Here is a 23,908-nt window from a genome sequence, read left to right as displayed (position 1 = left end):
AAGAGGTCCTTGTATCTACCGTGGGCATTTTATAAAGGATATGTGAAAGTATTCTTACGGCATCAAGTTGACAAAAGGAGGTCCTGGTGTCATAAATAAGTAGCGGAGTTTGGAGAAGTAAATCAGGTGTTTTTTTGTGTAGTCTGCAGGAGGTTTGCAGACGCGTTCAGAAGGAGCCGAGGTGCCAAAGAGGGGAGATCACATCTTTGAGGAGACTGGACTTTTCTGGGTATGTTCCAACATACAACTCAAAAAGAAAATAAACTGTAAGTGTTTGTACAATTGAATTTTATATCTGTGAAGGATCGTTTCGACATCATGGTCATTAGCATTCAAATTTAAGAACTGAGGTTTTGTTAGGCTAATCAAAAGTTTAAAGTTTTGTGGTTTCTTTTTTTTAAGTAAAGAAAAATTTAAGTAAAATTGGTTTTTCACGTAATATAAATGTATGTAGCTTTATAATCTTATTATCATAATAATTTGATTTATTTTCTTGTATGCTGATTGATAAGATAACGACAGAATTTAATAATTGTTTTATTCGTTCATATAAAATAAAGAAACGTAAATCTTTGTAATATAATATATTTGTATTATTATCCTTTCTTCCCTCCCGATAAAAGACAACTAGAAAATTTTTTGAATCCATCGAACACAGGTAATATAAGAATTATTTTACTTTTGATAACAGATAAGCTATAATTTTTTTATTGGCTCAATAAACTAAGTTTGAACTCAAAATAAACAATCATAACAAATGGCCCCCAACGTGTAAGGCGTAGAAAGTATTTCTAGTTAAAATTTAAACGGATAGAGAAAGAAAGCAGATTGATTGAAAATTTATTTGTTAAAGTTTAAAGTTTAAAGTAAAGGTTAAAGTTTATAATATTTGCTTTTATGACATTACATTTCAAATTTCTCTAGGTACAAATTTTTACATGATATAATTTATGATATTTGATTGATTTTTACAACTGACAAAAGTTTTAAAATTTTATTGCATTTATTTGAATTTATTGCATTTGGGATAAGAGGAAAAGTTTTCGTCTTTGAAACATTACTCGAATTTCATATTTGGCGGGGATATTATTGCACAAATTTCAAAGCTTCACATTTGGCGGGGATAAATAATCTAACGAACATGTCGACCACAAGGAGTCAAAGCAAAACGCAAGAAAGGAAAGAGGATAAGATAGAAGAGGAAACAATTATTGATGAAGGATCGGATAATGAAGGAAATGCGACAATAATGGAGGAAAGAAAAGAAACAGGGATGCTGGAAAAATGAAAGAAGACAAGAAAGAAATAGAAAAACAAATTGAGGATATCAGAAAACAACGAGAGACAGGAGACAGGAGAGAGGTACTCATCCAAAGTCCGGGTGACATAAAAACACAATTTGGCGGGGACGTAAAAAAATTACACCCGGTAATTTTCATCAACAATTTAAAAAAGAAATTACGACATATCGGTAATTTCGAAACAGCAAAGGAAACGATAAGGAACCATCTTAAAGATGAGGCAAGTTTATGGTTTGATAGCAAAGAAGAAGAATTACAAAATTGGCAAACATTTGAACAAAAATTTCTGAATTATTTCTGGGGGAAAATACAACAGATAGAGATAAACAAGGAATTACAAAATGGGAGATACCAGGATAATATGGGTATATCAGAAAAAACATATGCCCTACAACTATACAACAATGCAAGACACTTACATTACAACTATTCGTCCGAACAGCTAGTGGAACTAATAGCCAGACATTTTGAAGATACCTTAGAAGATCACATAACCCTACAAAACTACAAAGATATTGACAGTTTATGTCAATTCTTACAAATACGAGATAACGACATAATAAGATAACGACAGAATTTAATAATTGTTTTATTCGTTCATATAAAATAAAGAAACGTAAATCTTTGTAATATAATATATTTGTATTATTATCCTTTCTTCCCTCCCGATAAAAGACAACTAGAAAATCTTTTGAATCCATCGAACACAGGTAATATAAGAATTATTTTACTCTTTTGATAACAGATAAGCTATAATTTTTTTATTGGCTCAATAAACTAAGTTTGAACTCAAAATAAACAATCATAACAATATATATATATATATATATATATATATATATATATATATATATATATTATATTCGTATTATTATTCATATATCATAATATTATATATATATATATATATATATATATATATATATATATATATATATATATATATATATATATATATAATATTATGATATATGAATAATAAGAAAATGGACAGTGGGAGATTTCTTTTATTGACTCAAATTAAATGGAGCTTTTGCTTTCACACGGAGGAACGTGTGAATGAAGTATCAGGACCCTACGAGATGCACAAATGGAGAAAACCTGTTGATTCCAAATTCAATAGGATTTGTAGGTAAACAAACACAAGTTTGAAGACTCTAGAACTTCTGTTAACAAAAATAATATCGGAATATGACATACAAGAGTCCTACTGATCCCAAATTCCAAAGGGTTCTCCCTTACATCATGAGCACCATATTTATGTACCAAGTTTCACGACGCTTGAACTTCACCTTTAAGAAAATAATCATAATATTATAAGAAGACGAAGATCAATGAACCCCAAATTCAATAGATTTCTTCGTTACACCAAGAAGAACCTACTTACTAAGTTTCAAGATACTAGGACCACTCAATTGAGAAAAAAATGTAAGAATGCGATACAAGAAGGCCTGTTGATCCCAAATGCAACAGGGTACTTTCTTAAACAAAGAAAAACCTCTGGCCAAGTTTTAAGGCTCTAGGGGTTGTAACACATCAAACGATGGACAGTGTTTAAGGTACAAAAATTGAACCGCGTTGCTCAGAATCGGAGAATATGTGGGTATGGTTTTTTGGATAATCTTACTAGCACGTCAAAAATTGAAGAAAGAAAAATTAAGAGATGAAGGTATGGGATATACCCTCTCAAAAAACACTAACACTGTACTGCACTGGGTACATATAGAAGAAAAATAAAAATGATAACAGGTGTTTTCCCCCTGCGTAGGTCACCATCATTGAAATATTCAGCATAGGTGTTGTCTGCCATTGCAGGATAAATACAAAAAAGACAAAAACCATAAAAAAGGTAATAGAGATGTTTTCAACCACTCAAACAAAACAATCGTCCATATGGCGAAAAGCCGGTATCGCTTCACCTAGCAGTACGAGATCTTCAAGAACTTAGGCGAGAATGGTTTAATTTTTGAATCTCAGGCCACATCGACTTTTTTCAATATAAATATTATTCCATTCGACGATTTTAAGATGCAGTTACATTACAGAGAAAGCGTTATTCGGTGTACTTGATTAACATTGTATAAAGTTTCTTATAATCGAAGATTTGTAAGGCATGGATTAATTTGAAAATGCTATATACTTATCTTCAAGAAAACAGCAGCAATATGTGAAGAGGAGACTAAAAGGCCTATACCCAAATTTAACAAGTGTTCTTCCTGTGTACGCAAGTGCTAACGTATATAAGACATATTAAATATATATTTAATGATCATTAGAATTATTCGGATATAAGCCACCATAAATATAAAATTTTTAACTTGAAAACAATTTGTAATCTAATATTGTTCCCAATTTACAATTATACTAACTTAATTCCAGAAAAGTTTCTTTTGTTTCAAATATAAAATCGTTTAAGAAGAAACTCTTAAACAAAGTTAACTGTTTTCAATTTAATTCTATCGCTGGAGGTCGTCATATGCGGTGGCTATTTTTCCGGCCCAACGGTCAAACTGATTGATTATTGAACTTTTACGATCGTTTCCGTCGTTGCAGCTAATTTCACAGCCGTTTCAAAAAGCATTCCAGACGTTCCGCGAGTCCAAGTCTTGGAAAATTCCATCCACTTCGAGTTAAATTCCAGAGTTATGTTATCAATAACCGAGTTGGTAAAGCCAGACTCGATGGAAAAGGGCAAAAAAGATGTAATATCGAAGTTTGAAATTCTTCTTTAAAGAAAATTATTTTGTTGGGAGAAAAGCGAGAGAGAATTATTTTCTTTGAACTTTTATAATGCCCATATTTCAGATTAATTTTTAAGTAAACTACGGTGTGTTTTGGGAACGATTTGTGGAAGTTTGGAAACAATTTTACAAATGTCGTGAAAAGATAAAAGCAAAATAATTATATTGTAAGTGTTCATTTTGTTATGAGAATAAAAATATTGTTGTTGAAGAGAACAAATAATTCTAACCGTTTTATGTTGTAGGTTCTAGACCGAAAGGGTCGTTTGGCTTTATAGATCTTTCCAAACTGTGAACTGGAAGATCTTTAGATCTATGTTTTAGTCCAAAAGCAGTATCCAGTGAAAACTAAGCTTTAAGAGTAATTTTGCGTAGTAAGCGGAAGATTGTATATCTTTTTTTCTTGCAATTAGCCTGGAATACTTTCCAAGTAGTCTGCGCTAAGTTATTCCTTCATATGTATTAAAAGTTTAAAAAGCGAAACCTTTTTTTGTGATTTTAGCGAGAGAACGAAATCCTCTTTTGCTCCATAGTGTCGTGGATTGTGTTGTTTCAAACCTTAGAATCTCCAGTTAGGACGTTTTCAGATCTAGCGACTGTGTTAACCGAAAGGCATTTGCTAAAGCGATCCTCTTTACTTGTATACGTATCGGGAAAATTTTTAGTAATATTTTTAAGCTGCAGAGGGAGGCGTTTTTGTACCTGTTATTCCTATAAAAATGGATTTCGCATTTTAGTCGTTTTGAATATTACCAGTATACAAGACACAGACAACAAGTTGAAAAGAAGATCTTCTTACATTACCAACCGATGAACTTGAAAGTATTATTATATAGGAGAGACAGATTAAAAATATCGGAGAGATTATTAGATATTAGAACTTAACTACGCATTGGAGAAACTAAAGGTGAGGAAATGCTAAGTTTACACCCTTGATACCGCTTCACTCCACGTAAAAAGTGCAAATTGTGTAAATTTGTGTGTATGTGTGTGTGTGTGTGTGTGTGTGTGTGTGTGTGTGTGTGTGTGTGTGTGTGTGTGTGTGTGTGTGTGTGTGTGTGTATTTGAAGTTCAAAGAATAAAGTTTGTCGCATGTTAATTTAATACTTTTGACGAGACTGTATTTTCAGTTAACTCAGTCTAGAAATTATTATTTTTATTGGCTTCGAACACGTCAAGTGTGTGTATTTAAAAGTTCAGTTTTCGTAATAAATTCTTTTTCGGGGTTAGAGTATTCATATGTATCCATAAACGAGCACGTTTTCTTTCTTAAACTACTTCATTCAAGTAGTTTGTTAAAGCGTTATTATTTTTTGAAAGGGAACAAATATTTTGAAAAAACTACACTTCCTCTCCCCAAAAATAAATTGGGGAGAGAGAAATTATTAGGGCTAACCTTTAAAAAGAAATAATACAACTTTTCTTGGTTCAGTCCGTTTTTTATTTCCGAGCAATATGCATTTTGACATAAATATTTCTTTTGTTCGAAGTTCAGTGATGAGACCTGCATAAAATGCGGTAAGCTAAATAATTATTCTTTGACAATTTATCATTAATAAATTAGATTAAAAAGAGTTTCACGGACCATATGTTTCCAATGACGCTCCGCACATTCAATGCCAGGTTCGATACTGTCACTGCCCTTTGTTTTTCCTTTATCGCTTTATTTTGTCGGAAGACGATGGCTGGTTTGGCGATTAGAAAATTGTGAAAATGCACCTGTTTTCGCAAGTATCAGATGTTCTGTACGAATGTCATTGAACTATAATGTGAGTGTTGACAAAGTTATTGACTATTTTTTTACGGTTAATTGCAGACGTATCTATACTTCATCTAATTTACTTACCGTTGCACGTCATCCGCGTCATAGCCCGTGAGGTCACATGATACCAACACGTAATATTTAGGCGGTAGGTGTGTTCTATTTTAGAATCACTTTGCCGAGTACACTGGCATTACAGCCACTAGACATATTTTATTATATACGCATAGAAATAATATTTAAATATTTCTATTAATGTTAACTTAAAGAAATACACAATAATTTGTTTCATTTAATTTGTTTAAATGCATTATAAAGATATCTGCACTTTTCTGTCATCTATCTTCTTAACCATACCCAATGAAGCTGCTGACGTGAGCAACGTGGTCTTTGTTATGCATTGGTGAACGAGAAGTTTTTTATTATCTAATTTGTCAGCTTTTTCGCCACAAGTTTTTAAATCCTATTTGTAGTAATTAGTTATAAAGGAGTTGTTTACTCTCAATTAACAGAAAATAAAATATTTATAGGCTTAAAGTTCTTTAATTGCTTTATACATTTTTTCATTTTTTAAATTGAAATGTGTATCTTTTCCTCGGCCGACTATGTATTTAAACTAGATATAAAGTTTCCCAAAACGATTCAGATTCAGGCTCGTTTTTCCACGCATATCAAGGAAAAAATTTTGTCCACTTATCCACCGAAGCTTACCTTTGTAACATAAACCAACATTAATGCCATCATCTTCTTCGGCTGTTTATTTCATTTCTTTATCATCGTACATATTATCTAATTTATTTTAACGACAAGACGAACACGGTTATCTGAGTTGTTTAATCGTGAAAAATTATTGTCGAAAAAAACTGCTCGAATGTGCGTTAATCGATGAAAAGACGCAAATGAATTCCTAGGAGAAAGGGCTTAAACATCAAACACATATGGAAACCCTATATGAAATAAAAAATTGGTAGAAAATAGGAGATTATGTGACAATAGATAAGAATAAAAACTTTAACCTGGCAGAGCACTAAGATTACATTAAGATTAGAAAGAGCAAGAAAGAAAATAGGAACAAAAGAAACATTAAAGAAAGAAGAAGGTCAACTAAATTTTTTATATATTATAGTTCTAACAAACTTTAAACAGTTTCAGATTTTTTATTAGATATATTATTCCAGTCATTTTCCCCTCCTTGCATCACCGTCGGATAATAACAAATTTGAAGCAAATATCGTCGATGGGCACGTTCTCCAAAAAGATATTACCGACGGACGGCGCACCGATGATCGCTGGCCTGGTGCCAGATTAATATCCCCCCAGCTGATGGCGTGCATGTTGTGCTACGTGAAGAAAACATTTAGGTATCAGCTTTTGGTAAACAATCTCTGACGCTCAAACGTCCCTCCAACTTATTCGGGTCGGGACTATAGTATGACGGACTGTTCGGCAAACTTCTAATATATTCTATACCATTCTTATTTCATTATATTAAACATAAAATGTTAACATTTTGTTGCTCTGGCGGCGTACAAATATTTTTTTTAATTTTTTAAAATTTAACTAAACAATAAACTGTTATATCCATACTGTCATTAAATTTATCAAAACTATATTAGTTTTAATTCTTTTTTAAAACGAAGATTGGATACTGGACTTGAATTACTTTTTCTTCATAGTAAAATAGTTGGAGAAGTCCATTTACGCGGCGAGGAGAGTACTTTATATAGTATGTAAAACTTTGTAAATCGATGTAGTCGCGCTAGTCTACAGTACCGCCTACTGCGCCACTTTTTTTGTTCGCAGTAGTCAATTTATGACCTGGAAATCAGTCTTATGTAACAGAAACCTGTTGATACGTGTTCGCAAGAAGATCCTGAAATGTTATGTGTGGTCTATCCCATTATATGGTTGTGAGACATGGACATAAAAAACCACAATGCTTAACAAATTGGAAGGAAAAGTGGAAGAAAAGAAATTTGGTCGAAAGAAACTTTCATGACTAAGTAATATAAGACAATGCTGTGGTACCACAGTAGAAAAAATATTTTGCGCAGCAGCCGATAAAGAAGGGTTTCAGGAAATTGTGCACATGATGATGGCCAACGTCTGAATACGGACACGGCGCCTAAAGAGGAAGAAGTCAATTTAGATTATATATTTTATAGGAACAAACTATTATAAATCTATTTAGTTGCTATTCGGACAAGCATTTTACTAACTATTCATGTAAAATGCTGGTTCCAATCCTAATTTCTCAGTGTTCCCATCGTGCATTATTTTGTCGTTTACTGGGTACTCTTCTTTGGTATTCTGTCAATGTTTTTCCAGCAATTGATATCTTATTTCTGATTTCTAAATATTCTTTTAGTTTTTGCTGGATCTGCTCTGGTTTCTATGGTATACGCTCTTATTGGTCTTACTCATGATCTGATGGATACCTAAATTCCCATCTAATGTCATATCCTTGTTCGTCCAGATGACATCCCAATACATGAGCTACTTTATTTGCTTGTTTTTCCCCTTTTTAAGGTTTTTGTACCTTAGTATTTATTAAGCCCCTTACACACGTCACTACAAAACCACCCAACTGTCGTGATTGACATAGTTGGGTTCGACAGTTGGTGTACGTAGGCTTGTTATATATGTATATATTATATATTATATATATATATATATATATATATATATATATATATATATATATTATATATTATATATATATATATATATATATATATATATATATATATATATATATATATATATTTCTTCTACTTTTGCTTGAGCGTTCCTCCGTTTTTTCCATTATTAATTTATTTGTTGCATAGTATCTAGATCAGGCATCAAAATCGGTTAAGAATTTTAGAGGAAACTCTTTTTCAAAATTTATTTCCCTCTTATATATATATATATATATATATATATATATATATATATATATATATATATATATATATATATATATTTTAATAATCCCCCATACTATTCCACCCACCGTGTCGTCAATATTGGCACGATGCGGCGAGTGTTTATACAGCGCGATCGAGTTTACCAGTTAGAAGTGGCTATTCACACGATAACCGGTCCGATCACAATACAGTGTCAATAACTGAAATTCTATGGGAAAGGAAATTCAATACTAATTAAATTTATATCCGTTTAATTGATAGTTACTCCTAATATGACTGCAATATCGCCTTTTAATGATTCGAAGAAAACTGGATGCAAAAAACTCTTGAATGCTTTCAGTTCGTTTTTATTTTGTATTATGTCCCTTTGAAATTAATGGAAGATGTAGAAATGATCGTTAACAGGTGCAAGTATTAAGCACTTATAGATGATTATCATCGTAAATGGGAGGTCTCAGCATTTCAATCTTCTACTAAGCGTGACATTAAGATGTCGCAAGTGTAACTATTAATAAAACACATTTTTTAATGTTTCAATCAATATTTTGAATCTTATATTTTACTAAATAGTTCCACTTATTATTGTTATCCATAATAAAATACTGGTGTTGAACAGATGATCATTATAAATGATTAACAAGTAATCGTTTCCTCTTTAACAATTATTTTCTGCACGGCAATGTAATATAATAATCCTTTGTTGGTTCTGTATTTGAAGATTTTGTATTAGTATTTGTCAGTTTTTTATCACGGTGTCATGTGTATTATCTTATCAATTTAAAATGTTTGGTTTAATTTCTCTCTACTATGTTATATTTCTCGTATAATCGCTTCTTAAAGAAATCTGCTGCCCATGAGCACATAGAGGCTTATCTATGGTTGTAGAAAAATTTAGATAGAAAAAATTTACATAAAAATTTTTTCGTGAACAGTTTCTTTTAACATACCTATATACTTAAATATATTTGGCTTGCATATTTTTCAGACCCAAAACTGGAACTATCACTAAAGGAAAAAGGTAGTCAGTAAAATTTTAGCTATGCTTGGTAAATTATTTCTTCTCTTCTTCTTCTTCTTCTTCTTCTTTTTATGTAGACACGACTCTGTCTGTTTTTCAATGTGCCTCTAGTAAGTTGTCGTTCCATCGTTTTCGTGGTCTTCCTACTGTTCGTCTTCCTATGTGGAACCTTCTCTTGCCGTCCTTACTACTCTATTTGTTGTCGTTCGGATTATATGATCGATCCATTCTACTTTTCTATGTCTTACCCAGTTCTTAATGTTTTTCACCTTGCATCTACATTCTGTACATCTGTATATCTGTGCTTCTAGCTCTGTCCCATAGTATCTTACCATCAAGTGTTTTTATGTCTGCTGTTACTAACATCCTTTTTGTCCTGTCTGTGTCAGGTCGTGCTTCTGCCGCGTATGCCATTTTTGGTCTGATGACTGTTTCTTTCTCCATATTGTTTCAATATTTGTCAATTCAATTTGTCTCCCTTTTTGAAGAGTAGGATGCTTGATCTCCATTCTTGAGGAATTCTGTTTTGTTGTATTATTTTTTGGATTTATTTATATTTATTTATTTTGTAGCAGTTAATCTAATAATTTTTTAAGCTTAAAATACCGAGAAGAGATATAATCGGATAAATTGAGAGGTAGATACGCAGAATTCCCTGATCACCTGTTTGAAGAAAAATATTTTTGTTTTGTATATATATATATATATATATATATATATATATATATATATATATATATATATATATATATATATATATATATATACATGCAGCTTTAGAAAAAATAATCTAGTTTTGGGAGGTTAATAAAATTCTCTTATGAGTCATCGAAAAGTATAACCAAACCCAAAATAAATTATATTCCACACGGTCAGTTACACCGGCACAAAGAAATATCTCGTGGGGTTTGTCGTTGCATCCCGAGTTGATCCCACCACGTGAAATACATACAAGGGAAATGGGGGATAATGATGCGAGGGAGAGTTTTGCTCTTTGTAAATTTAATATTTTTTTGAATTCTTTTGACTCTTCGTCCCAGTCGTAATTTATCCTATAATTGGATTTACTGGATTCAATCGACAATTACTGATAAACAGCGTACACATAAGGGTAGATTTTTTAGGGGAGTTACATTGAAAATATTCTTAGTATATTAGCTGCTGAATATATGTTTTTTATTAATATTAATGGCTTTTGATTCACTGCACATAGTAATTATAGTAAGAATGCAAAGTTTTTTTTAAATTTGTTTTTACTTTGTAACTCCCAACAGCATTTTGTTTTTATTTGTTTTCCGTATTCCAGTTTATTTTTGCTGTTTGAATACCGTTTAAATGTAATTTTAGTGATTTATAACCGGAAATTGATTCATTTTCTCGCATATTCTCAGTTCTTTATTGTAGTGAAAAATAACCGTTTATTTTTGTCGTTACAGTATAAAAAGTAGTCCTCATGTGACCTTAATACAGTACTTACTCAAAAGTGTTACAAATTTTTTATCAATAAGCTATTATTTGTAATAAAAATAATTTGACAATAAATTGTAAAAGTGATTTTAAAAAGTTGTGATAAAGTTCCCTATGTATTATAGTATGTTTAAATAAATGTTTATAATGGTTCATTGGATGATACCCGTCGGCGATAGATTACTCGGTTTCAAATAATACACAGGGTCCTCCAATATACAATAACGAAATATCAATAGACTTAAATATTTCACGCTCTGACTATTGCCTCAAAATCTTGCCTCTAATGGCCGCTTGCTATAGAGAGCAACCAAAATATTTAACAGACCTGCTGCTACAATGAGTCCGGGATCCCGGGCCCATATTCACCCTTCATTACTAACAGGCTAATTTTTCGTGAGTAGGTTCAGTTTGATAAGACGCCCAACTTTTGCCCTTACAAAAATTTGCATTTGTTGTAGAAAACAGAGATAGCAGGAAAGCACTTTTTAGTTTGCAAGTTCTAATACAGAGAGCCAGGGATGTCAACTGCGATGTGTATGCATGTTTCATTGATTTCGAGAAGGCATTCGATAAAGTTTCACATGGAAAACTAATCGATATCCTAAAAACATCAGGACTCGATGGTAAGGATATAAAACTGATCTCAAACTTACATCTCCAACAAAAAGCAACAGTACGATTAGAAAATGAACTGTCCGAGATCTTCACAGTCGAAAAAGGAGTTAGACAGGGTTGCATATTGTCATCGGCATTATTTAACATATACCCTGAAAACATCTTTAGAGAGGCCTTGGACGAATCAGAAGATGGGATTGCTGTAAATGGCCAACTTATAAACAATATTAGATATGCAGACGATACAGTGTTGCTGGCAGATAGTGCGCAGGGGCTTCAAAGGATAATTGATAACGTTGTAGAAGCAAGTAACAAATACTGCCTAAAACTAAATTGCAAGAAGACAAAAGTAATGATCATTAGTAACAACACGAACATAAACGCCCAAATTACAATAGGCGATACACCGTTAGAAAGAATGGAAAAAATATGCTGTTAGAGCTGCAATATTGACGATACTTGGGATCTTCTTCTTCTTCTACTTCTTCTTAGCCTTATGTCTTCCATGTTTGGACATAGGCCTCTCCCAACTCCTTCCATCGGTCTCTATCCTGAGCAACATATTTCCAATTTGTTCCGGCTATTCTTTTAATGTCATCAACCCATCTCATCTGTCGTCTTCCTCTTGGTCGTTTACTTTTGTAAGGTCTCCAATGTTGTATTGTAGTATTCCAACGTTGGTCTTTTTGTCTAGCAGTGTGGCCCGCGAAGCTCCATTTAAGTTTGGCAATGTTTGTTGTTATGTCCTCGATTTTTGTTTTGGATCTTACCCAGTTGCTCCTCTTTATCTGACAGTCGTATACCTAACATTCCTCTTTCCATTGTTCTTTCTGTTGTGGCTAGTTTATTCATGTTTGCCTTGGTTATGGTCCAGGTTTGACATCCATATGTCATGATAGGAAGGATGCATTGGTTGAACACTTTGCTCCTCAAGTATTGGGGTATTTTGCGGTTCTTAAGTATCCAACTAAGTTTTCCAAATCCTGCCCATGCTTGTCTTGCTCTTCTAGTAATTTGCGTACTTTGATTCTCTTTGTCAAGTTCCAGGATTTGGCCTAGGTAGATATATTCCTGGACTTGTTCTATCTCACTGCCATATATAGTTATACGTCTGGGGTCATCTGTGTTTGTCATTATTTTTGTTTTTTTCATATTCATTTTTAGGCCGACGTATTGGGAGCTGGCTGCTAGTTCCCCCATCATAATTTGCAGTTATGACTTGGGATCACAGCTACGAAATAAAAACTCGTATTCAACAGCCTTAGGAAGATTCTCTGCAACTTATCTTTAAGTATCAATATACGCATAAGAACTCTTAGATGTTACGTCTTTAGCGTCCTCCTATATGGAGTAGAAAGCTGGAGCCTCACAGAAGATGCAATAAAACGATTAGAGGCATTTGAAATGTGGTACTACCGACGTATGTTGAGGGTCTCGTATATACACCACACAAGTAACATAACTATTCTCCAGAGGCTAAGAAAAGAAGAAGAAATTATTAACATCATAAAAAAACAGAAAATTGGCTTACTTCGGCCACATAATGTGTAATGATAAATACCGACTTATACAGTTGATTCCACAAGATAAGATTGAGGATAAGAGAGGCTCTGGACGTAGACGTATATGCTGGCTGGCCAATCTTGGGAGGTGGACTGGTCTAACGTCAACTGATTTATTTCGAGCTGCTGTGAATAGAATAAGATTGGTCAATGTGGTCGCCAACATCTCTAGAAGATACGCACATTTAGGTGAAGATAGACGATTTTGATTTTAACTGGACTGTGGCCTGATGATGGGGCGTGTATTGTAAGCCTCGAAACTGGTAGCCTAAAATTCAACAACAATAAAAAACTACTTAAAAACTAATAAAAACTATAAGGATTGACTCATCTTCTACATATTAGTATTTTTGTTATTATTTAGCAAAATGCTTTATATCGTATAAGAACAATTACTATTATAAATTTATGACTGTTTTTACAAGAAATATCCTTAGGTGGAATAATGTTTACATAACGAGATGAATATTAAAGCGAGGCTTTCAATGAACAATTATTTTATAAAAATAAAATTAAAGACAGTCAAGATTTCCTTTCACGCAAAAATAGTCTATGTATCTGTTGATACGTATTTCGCTTTAATAAAGCTCATCAGAACAGTTATTCATAGGCTTTCTCAACGTGAAAATCAATCTTTTACTGTCTTTGTGAAGCAACGATAAAATGGCTTCGAAACGGACGCAATAGCGACATCTGATATTAAATCCGTAAAATAGTTTCGAAACACAATTCAGATAACTGCCTTAATCTGAACCTTCTATAAATGCAAGGTATAACAGACGCTGATAAAGATGTTAATAGAGACATGGGGAATCTAAAATTTGCATTCCACGACATGTCTCCTCAGCTAAGCAGAAATCGTTAGCGAATTGGTTTCTTGTACTCATACAGAGTAGATCCGAATAAAAATAAAATTAAAGACAGTCAAGATTTCCTTTCACGCAAAAATAGTCTATGTATCTGTTGATACGTATTTCGCTTTAATAAAGCTCATCAGAACAGTTATTCATAGGCTTTCTCAACGTGCAAATCAATCTTTTACTGTCTTTGTGAAGCAACGATAAAATGGCTTCGAAACGGACGCAATAGCGACATCTGATATTAAATCCGTAAAATAGTTTCGAAACACAATTCAGATAACTGCCTTAATCTGAACCTTCTATAAATGCAAGGTATAACAGAGAACTAGAACTTACCGCTTGCTATAATATAGAGTAAAAAATACATAAAAAAGAAATAAAAATGGATAGCGATGATGACTACACCTCAGAAGACAATAAAAAAAGAAGTCGAAAGGAAGATGATGAAGATATTTTCAACAAGAGCAAGAAACTTACCAGAACACCAACCAAACAACAGAAAGATGAAAACAAAATAGATCAGCTTTTAAAAATGATGCAAAATTTAACAGATCAAACAAAACATCTAACAACGGAGGTAAAAGGAATAAAAGAAGAACAACGAGAATATAGAAATGACCTCAGAGAATTAAAAAAAGAAATAAATGAATTCAAACAAAGTAACCAACAACTAAAAAAGGAAAATGATGAAATGAAGCAGGAACTAAAGATAGTGAAAATGAAGGTAGAACAGCTCGAGAAAGAGAGAAAGGCTAACAATGTTATTGTCCAGGGTCTACCGTTGGATACAAATAACCCAAATGTAGTCAACGAGATTATGGCAAATTTCGTGGAAAAAGAATTAGGCATTAAAGTAGAAATAGAAGATGCTTATAAAATAGGCGACAAAACATGTCTTGTAAAACTAAAAAACAGAAATGAAAAAATTAAAATCATGAAGAACAAAAACAAACTAAGGGCATCAAAGCCAGAAATATACATCAATAACGATCTAACGCAAGAAGAGATGAAGATCCAACAAGAAATACGGAAAATTGCAAAATTTCAACAAGAAAAAGGTATGAACACCAGAGTAGGTTATCAAAAATTAAATATTGACGGGGCTATATGGAAATGGAACAAAGAGAAGAATGAACTGGAAAAGGCAAACCAAGACACGCCAAAAAACCGATAAAACAACAAATATCGTACACACAACAAAAAACGGAAACGAAAATGACAAAGGAAAAGGACATGAATAGATTAGATAAGATAAAACAGACGAGCAGGAAAAAATATAATAGAAAAATGAAAAAACGCGATGAACTAAAAATAAGTACGTGGAACATCAGAACAATGCTTGAACCAGGAAAAATGCAGGAGATTGTCTCAGAACTAGAAAGATACCAAATTGATATTGCAGTGATTCAAGAAATTAGATGGGCAGGTCAAGGAGAAATAAATAAAAAAAACTACACACTACAGTATTCGGGACATGGAAAACAAGGTCAATATGGAGTTGCTTTCATAATTATGGGAAAAATAAAAATTAACATTATGCAATTTAAACCAATAAATGAACGTATGGCTTACCTGAGAATTAACGCCAAACCATTTAATATATCAATCATAAACGTATATGCTCCAACTGAAAGTGCTGCTGCGGAGGAAAAAGACAAAATGTATGAGGAACTTGAACGAGAAATGGAGAATTTACCTAGAGAAGACACAATACTGGTAATGGGAGATTTTAACGCCCAAGTAGGTAAGGAAGACTACATTAACCAAGTAGCAGGTAAACACACATTACACGAAAAAACAAATGACAATGGTCAAAGATTATGTAACCTAGCAGCTAGTACCAATATGATTATCATTAGTACAAATTTCGAACATCCTAAATACCATAAAGTAACATGGATTTCCCCAGACCAAAAAACATGGTCCCAAATAGACCATATTCTGATTACAAGAAGGAAACAAACATCGGTTACGGACGTGAGAACTTACAGAGGTGCGCATGCAGACACAGATCATTTTATGGTGACTGCAAAGGTAAAACAAAAAGTCAAAAGAACTCTAAAAAACACGACAATGAAAGACAAATGGTACGTAGAAAAACTGAATGCTCCAGACATAAGGATTAAGTATGCTGATGACATGAACAAAAAACTAAAGGAACAGTGTAAATATACAAAGGATATAGAAACAGAATGGAGAAATTTAAAAAAATGTATAAATGAAACAGCGGATGTACACATAGGAATAAAAAGAAACAAAAAAAAACAAGAATGGTATAATGAAGAATGCCATAACATGCTAAAAAAGAAGATAGAAATTAGACAAATGTGGATAAGAACAAATAGACAGGATTATAGGGAAGAATACAATAGAATAAGGAATGAATGTAAAAAAAAATAAGGAAAATTAAACGCGCCTGGTTAGATGATAAGATAAAAGAAATAGAAAAAGAAAGTAAGAACAGAAACACAAAAGCATTTTATAAGAAAATTAGCGAGCAAAACAAAACTTTTAAAGGAAAGATAAAAGGCATAAAAGATAAAAATGGAAAAGTATCAGAAAATGATGAAGAGTATAAAGAAATTTGGACTCACTATTTTAAAGAATTATTAACAGAGCAAGAAGATCAAGACCTAAATGAAAACGTAGAAGAAGAGACAATGATGTTAGGAAACCAGCTAGAAAGACCAACAAAAGAGGAAGTTGAGGAAATTATAAATAGCAGCCGTAATGGTAAATCTTCAGGATCAGACGGGATCAATATGGAACTTATAAAATATGGTGGTGAAGAATTAAAAGAAAAACTGTACAATTTAATAAAAGACATATGGGACGAAGAAAAAATGCCGGAAGAATGGAGCAAAGGACAAATTATCACGATTCATAAAAAAGGAGACCAACAAATGTGTAATAACTACAGAGGACTGACGCTATTAAACACAGCATATAAAATTATGTCGACCTTAATACATCGAAGACTGACCAACGCTATGACGAATATCATAGGACACTATCAATGCGGATTTATTAAGGGAAAGTCTACAACAGATGCCATACATACAGTTAAACAAATTATGGAAAAAGCTCATGGATATAAAATAGAAATTGAACTGCTTTTTATAGATTTTCAGCAAGCATTTGATACAATAAAAAGATCAAAATTAATGGTAGCTCTGAAAGAAATGGGAATACAAAACAAATTAAGACGATTAATAAAAATGACAATGAGTAGAACTGTAGTGAGTATAAAAACTCAAGTAGGAGACACAGAAGAATTTGTCATAAATAAAGGGGTTAGACAAGGAGATTCGTTATCAGCAACCCTGTTTAATCTTGCCCTGGAATACATCGTCAGGAAAATAAACAAAGGTACCCTTAGAACTAGAGAAGGACAAATAATAGCATACGCTGACGATATTGTGCTAATAACAAAAAATAGAAAAACAATGGAAAAAATGTTAAATGAAATGGTAACAGAAGGAAAAGTAATGGGATTAAAAATAAACCAAGAAAAAACAAAAATAATGAGATTTGATAAAAACTTCGAAAACAAAAAGGTTAGACTAGGCGAATACATTTTTGAAGAAGTCGAAAAATTTAAGTACTTGGGAATATTAATAACAAACAATGGAGAAAGAGAAACAGAAATCAAAGAAAGGATTATTACAGCAAATAAGACCTTCCATGCAAATAAGAAATTACTAAAAAATAAACTATTGAGTAAGAAATCGAAAATGAAGGTATACAAAACAATAATTCGACCGACGATGATGTATGCAGCCGAAACCCTCAGCATGACAAAAAAACAAGAGGAAAACCTTAGAATACAAGAAAGAAAAATACTAAAAGCAATACTGGGACCAATAAAAATAAATGAAAATGAATTTAGACAAAGAACGAACCTTGAGCTACTGGAAGAAATTAAGGAAGATATAGTGTGTAAAATAAAACAACAAAGAGCAAAATGGCTAGGACACGTATGGAGATCAGGATCAACTACGACGATATTCTCAATATTGGAATGGACACCAGCTGGCAAAAGAAGACGTGGAAGACCAAGATCTACATGGTTACAAGAAGTTGTAAATGATCTCAACAAGGCGGGCATACGACAGTGGAAAGGAAAAACCAGAGATAGGACACAATGGAGAAAAATAACTGAGAAAATTAAATAAGGAACATGAGGACTGATCTACCTCAAAACATAGATCTAGAGAGCGTAAGCGGCGTAACCCCTAAAGGGGTGTTTAGCCACATATATATATATATATATATATATATATATATATATATATATATATATATATATATATATATATATATATATATATATGTCTTTATTAACATCTTTATCAGCGTCTGTTATACCTTGCATTTATAGAAGGTTCAGATTAAGGCAGTTATCTGAATTGTGTTTCGAAACTATTTTACGGATTTAATATCAGATGTCGCTATTGCGTCCGTTTCGAAGCCATTTTATCGTTGCTTCACAAAGACAGTAAAAGATTGATTTTCACGTTGAGAAAGCCTATGAATAACTGTTCTGATGAGCTTTATTAAAGCGAAATACGTATCAACAGATACATAGACTATTTTTGCGTGAAAGGAAATCTTGACTGTCTTTAATTTTATTTTTATTCGGATCTACTCTGTATGAGTACAAGAAACCAATTCGCTAACGATTTCTGCTTAGCTGAGAAGACATGTCGTGGAATGCAAATTTTAGTTTCCCCATGTCTCTATTAACATCTTTATCAGCGTCTGTTATACCTTGCATTTATAGAAGGTTCAGATTAAGGCAGTTATCTGAATTGTGTTTCGAAACTATTTTACGGATTTAATATCAGATGTCGCTATTGCGTCCGTTTCGAAGCCATTTTATCGTTGCTTCACAAAGACAGTAAAAGATTGATTTTCACGTTGAGAAAGCCTATGAATAACTGTTCTGATGAGCTTTATTAAAGCGAAATACGTATCAACAGATACATAGACTATTTTTGCGTGAAAGGAAATCTTGACTGTCTTTAATTTTATTTTTATTCGGATCTACTCTGTATGAGTACAAGAAACCAATTCGCTAACGATTTCTGCTTAGCTGAGGAGACATGTCGTGGAATGCAAATTTTAGATTCCCCATGTCTCTATTAACATCTTTATCAGCGTCTGTTATACCTTGCATTTATAGAAGGTTCAGATTAAGGCAGTTATCTGAATTGTGTTTCGAAACTATTTTACGGATTTAATATCAGATGTCGCTATTGCGTCCGTTTCGAAGCCATTTTATCGTTGCTTCACAAAGACAGTAAAAGATTGATTTTCACGTTGAGAAAGCCTATGAATAACTGTTCTGATGAGCTTTATTAAAGCGAAATACGTATCAACAGATACATAGACTATTTTTGCGTGAAAGGAAATCTTGACTGTCTTTAATTTTATTTTTATTCGGATCTACTCTGTATGAGTACAAGAAACCAATTCGCTAACGATTTCTGCTTAGCTGAGGAGACATGTCGTGGAATGCAAATTTTAGATTCCCCATGTCTCTATTAACATCTTTATCAGCGTCTGTTATACCTTGCATTTATAGAAGGTTCAGATTAAGGCAGTTATCTGAATTGTGTTTCGAAACTATTTTACGGATTTAATATCAGATGTCGCTATTGCGTCCGTTTCGAAGCCATTTTATCGTTGCTTCACAAAGACAGTAAAAGATTGATTTTCACGTTGAGAAAGCCTATGAATAACTGTTCTGATGAGCTTTATTAAAGCGAAATACGTATCAACAGATACATAGACTATTTTTGCGTGAAAGGAAATCTTGACTGTCTTTAATTTTATTTTTATTCGGATCTACTCTGTATGAGTACAAGAAACCAATTCGCTAACGATTTCTGCTTAGCTGAGGAGACATGTCGTGGAATGCAAATTTTAGATTCCCCATGTCTCTATTAACATCTTTATCAGCGTCTGTTATACCTTGCATTTATAGAAGGTTCAGATTAAGGCAGTTATCTGAATTGTGTTTCGAAACTATTTTACGGATTTAATTATTTTCTAATTGGTATTCTGCTAGAGTTAATGGCTGATAAAATATTTTCTAATAACCAAAGCTTAAAGAGTTTTTATGCAATTAATAACGTTCTTGTTAGTAACATTTTTGTGTTAATTTGTTTTGACAGCTGGCATTTATGGTTATATTTTACGTTTATGGAATGTTTATTTTTATTCTGTTCAATTCAATTAAAGACGGAGCATTCGCAACATCTACTACGAAGCGATCACAAGGACGATTCGTCTAAAACCAGGATATTAGAGAACGTGCAGAGGGGATTCTTCATCGGCGAAGAGAAGTTGTGCAGAAAATACATAATAGAAAAAGTCAAAATCTAAAAACGGGAACTAATGCAACGTGGAATACCGTTTTTCCCACCAATATTTGTTGTTTTACGATCCCTAGGATAGGGAAAAACTGTCTATTTATGGTGGGTGTGTACTGTCTCGTCGTTTGTCGGTAAATTAACACGGTTCAAAGAAAGGTTGGAAGCTGATGCATAGCACGTACTTACCCCTGCTACCCTTCCGACGCGGCTAAGGTATGGTACGGTCAGTGTAGTGCTAATTTTACAATGGAGTGCTAATTTTACAACGAACTTGTGTTGGAATTTTAATCTTTGTATAAATTACTCAACTTACAAAAATTTTTACCGTCAACACTCGTGGCGTACAAGAGACAAAACTAAACTAAACCCCTTGATCTCGAGGGGACACGCTCCATTAGGGTAGTTATTAAAAAGTAAATATTTATTAATCTCACACTAACGCGGCGGGCCAACCGTGCTGTCCTTTATTTTCGCTATTATCTATTTATTATTTTTTTTTTTTCATCAACGTGAACTGGCAAAGTGGCAAAGTGCACCTCTCCAAACTCCATGAGATCCCGGTTTAAAAGGAGTAAACGAAATAAGCTGCAGATATATAGACTGCATGCCGAGAAGACTGCGTGTTAGACGCAACGTTACTAAGGGAGTTTTATTTTTTCCCCTGTGGAATTTGGTCATAGATGGACTGATAGATAGACTCAGCAACGACAAGCAGTGTCAGTCAGAGATAGAATGCAACAGGCTCTGACTGTAGTTACAGAATGGAGTTTAAATGTAGGGCTTAGCATAAGCCCCTAGAAGACGAGAACTATAAAATTTACCAGAAGGAGGAATTTAAAGGAATTTGGTCCTCCAAGCCTAAATGGTACACACCTAAATATGGTGAGTTAAGTAAAATATCTTGGTAATATTATATTCGAGGCTTACTTGAAATCAGCAGATAGAACGAGTAACCAAGAGAGCAGTAACTACGTTAACGGTAGCCAGATGCTATAGTAGTAGTATCATTAAAAATGTGGGGATTAACACCGTACATATTATATTGGACTTAGGAAACCAACAATTACTTTTGCATCAGTGGTATGGTGGCCAAAGGTGCATCAAAAAAGTGCCATCCTCAAACTAAGCAGGGTACCAAGCTTTGCTTGCCTTGAAATTACAAAAGCTATGAGGGACACTTCAACGGCAGCTATGGAGGACCTATTGAGCCTCCTTCCTTTACACGTAGTTATCAGGGTGGAGGCGAGAATGGGATATTGTAGATTATGAGAAAACCTGAGCAATGTAACGGTTAGATAAGAACATAATAACATCATAAACGAAATCAGGGATACCGACTGGATGATAATTTTCGACCATCACTATCTTCATGACGATAAACATCCTCCTGGCCTACTCTTTAATTAATAGAATTTATTTTGTCGACTCATAGCGATTTGTCACTAGTGCTTCCAGGTATCTGAACGATAAAACTGATTCAACAATGCTGTTGTGAATACGAAGGACAGATTGTGTTTGAAAACTTCCGCCGCATTTACAATTTCATATGTAGGCTGCTGGAGTTCAGGTAGGCTGTTGGCAATAACAACTGTATCGTCAGCATGTCTTATATTACTTATTGTTTTGCCATTGATTTTAATTCCGACACTACCATCTTTGACAGCTTCTACGAGTATCTTTTCAGAATACAGATGAGTGGAGATAATATGAATCTCTCTTGCACAGCCTGTGTTATATATTTCAGGGATATCTCATCTAATATGTTACTCTCCTTCCTTATTTGGGCTGTGTGATGCCAATAGACCTCGTAATTCACCCTCGCATACACTACTCCTGAGTTGCTCTGAGTAGTGCTGCTAGTTTTTGATGTGGGACGCAGTCAAAAGCTTTGCAATAGTCTATGAAGCAAGCATATATTTCCAAGTTCATGTGCCGGGCTCTCTGTGTAAGTACGTTGCAAAGTTGCAAACAAAATAATGGTGTAGGTACATGGAACAAAATAATTTAGACTTTTCTACCACTAATGAATTTATTACTTTTTATTTAAAAATAGAAAAGAAGAACAATACCATTTGCTTATTTCTTCTCGTGAATATTTTTAACTATATATCAGCCAATCTGTTTGAACATTCCGACTGACTAACGAAATTACTGAATTGCAATGGGTAATTGTACGCATCTATCTGTGAAAGTTTCAACGGGCGGTTCATTTCCCCAGTCTACTTAATTATTATGACGTACCTATAGTTGCCGATTTTTTTAGTTCAACAACAAAAGCCGCATCAACAGCTGAGAGTTATTAACGGAAAATCGCAATCTACTTTAAATTAAATATGCGACTCAGTTAAAAAGTGGTGTTATTATTTTTATTAATCTATAATTTTCTGTTACAGGTATGTGCTGACTACAAAGTTTTGGAAAACTCGATTGTAAGTAATGAGCATAGTTAAAAAATATTTATTTCTTTTTTAATGGCGTATTTTTAAAAGTTGTTAATTACATAGTGAACCAAGCTACTAGGAACCAAGTGTTCCCCAAAAAAGACGCGCCACTTTTTTGAAACATTCATGTTAAATAAATTTTTAACGGGTGTAAACAAGCAAAAATAATAATAATAAGAATATAGGTAGCGATATATATATATATATATATATATATATATATATATATATATATATATATATATATATATATATATATATATATATATATATATATATATATATATATATATATATATATATTGTTATGATATGCAAAATCGAGAAAAATATTGGGTTGATTAAAATATTTCAAAGTTCAAAAACATTAAAATAATTCAGATAAGTAAGATAATAAACAACAAACATTTCAAAGAAGGGAAGTTATTAAATTCTTGGATTACCTGTACTAAACAAAATGTAAGCTATACATAAATTATTTCTTTGTTATACTTGAGTGACCCGCATAATTTTAAGTGAAATCCAAAGACAATTGAAACGGGTTTTCCAAAATACATTAATGCAGTGATTAGAGACAAATAGAAGAGATTTTAGAAAGAGGTTTTTGTTAGTTTTTAAGAATTATAGAAAATATTATTTGTAAATAAGTTTTAGGAAATTTTTTAATTATAGGTAAAAATTTGTTTGTTATCGAAATAAAAAAATGGGGGAATTGTGACGAGTTTTGATTGGCGGAGATTGAAAAAGGTGGGATAAGTATGTAGGAAAAAGTTTAGCGAGATTGAGGAGAGAGAAAGGAGAATCAGTTGGTTTCCAAGTCTGTAAGACGAACAGTGATTGTTCTCTGGC

The 23,908-nt window shown here is 32.9% G+C and overlaps 1 protein-coding gene across 4 annotated transcripts in view; it reads left to right on the top strand.

The window, feature by feature from the left end:
• Positions 1–23,908, top strand: part of LOC140452879 (uncharacterized) — a 560,593-nt gene that overhangs the window by 227,680 nt on the left and 309,005 nt on the right. The window contains exon 2 of one of the 4 annotated variants that reach the window (XM_072547219.1): positions 23,012–23,047. The exons of the other annotated variants lie outside the window; for them this stretch is intronic. Within the exon in view, the coding sequence (XP_072403320.1) occupies positions 23,012–23,047 (36 nt within the window). The remainder of the gene's footprint in view (positions 1–23,011; positions 23,048–23,908) is intronic. 4 annotated transcript variants of the gene reach the window in all.

The sequence above is a fragment of the Diabrotica undecimpunctata genome, chromosome 1 (assembly GCF_040954645.1).
Source record: "Diabrotica undecimpunctata isolate CICGRU chromosome 1, icDiaUnde3, whole genome shotgun sequence".
Lineage (NCBI taxonomy): Eukaryota > Metazoa > Arthropoda > Insecta > Coleoptera > Chrysomelidae > Diabrotica > Diabrotica undecimpunctata.
This window is presented reverse-complemented; position numbering and strand designations above follow the sequence as displayed.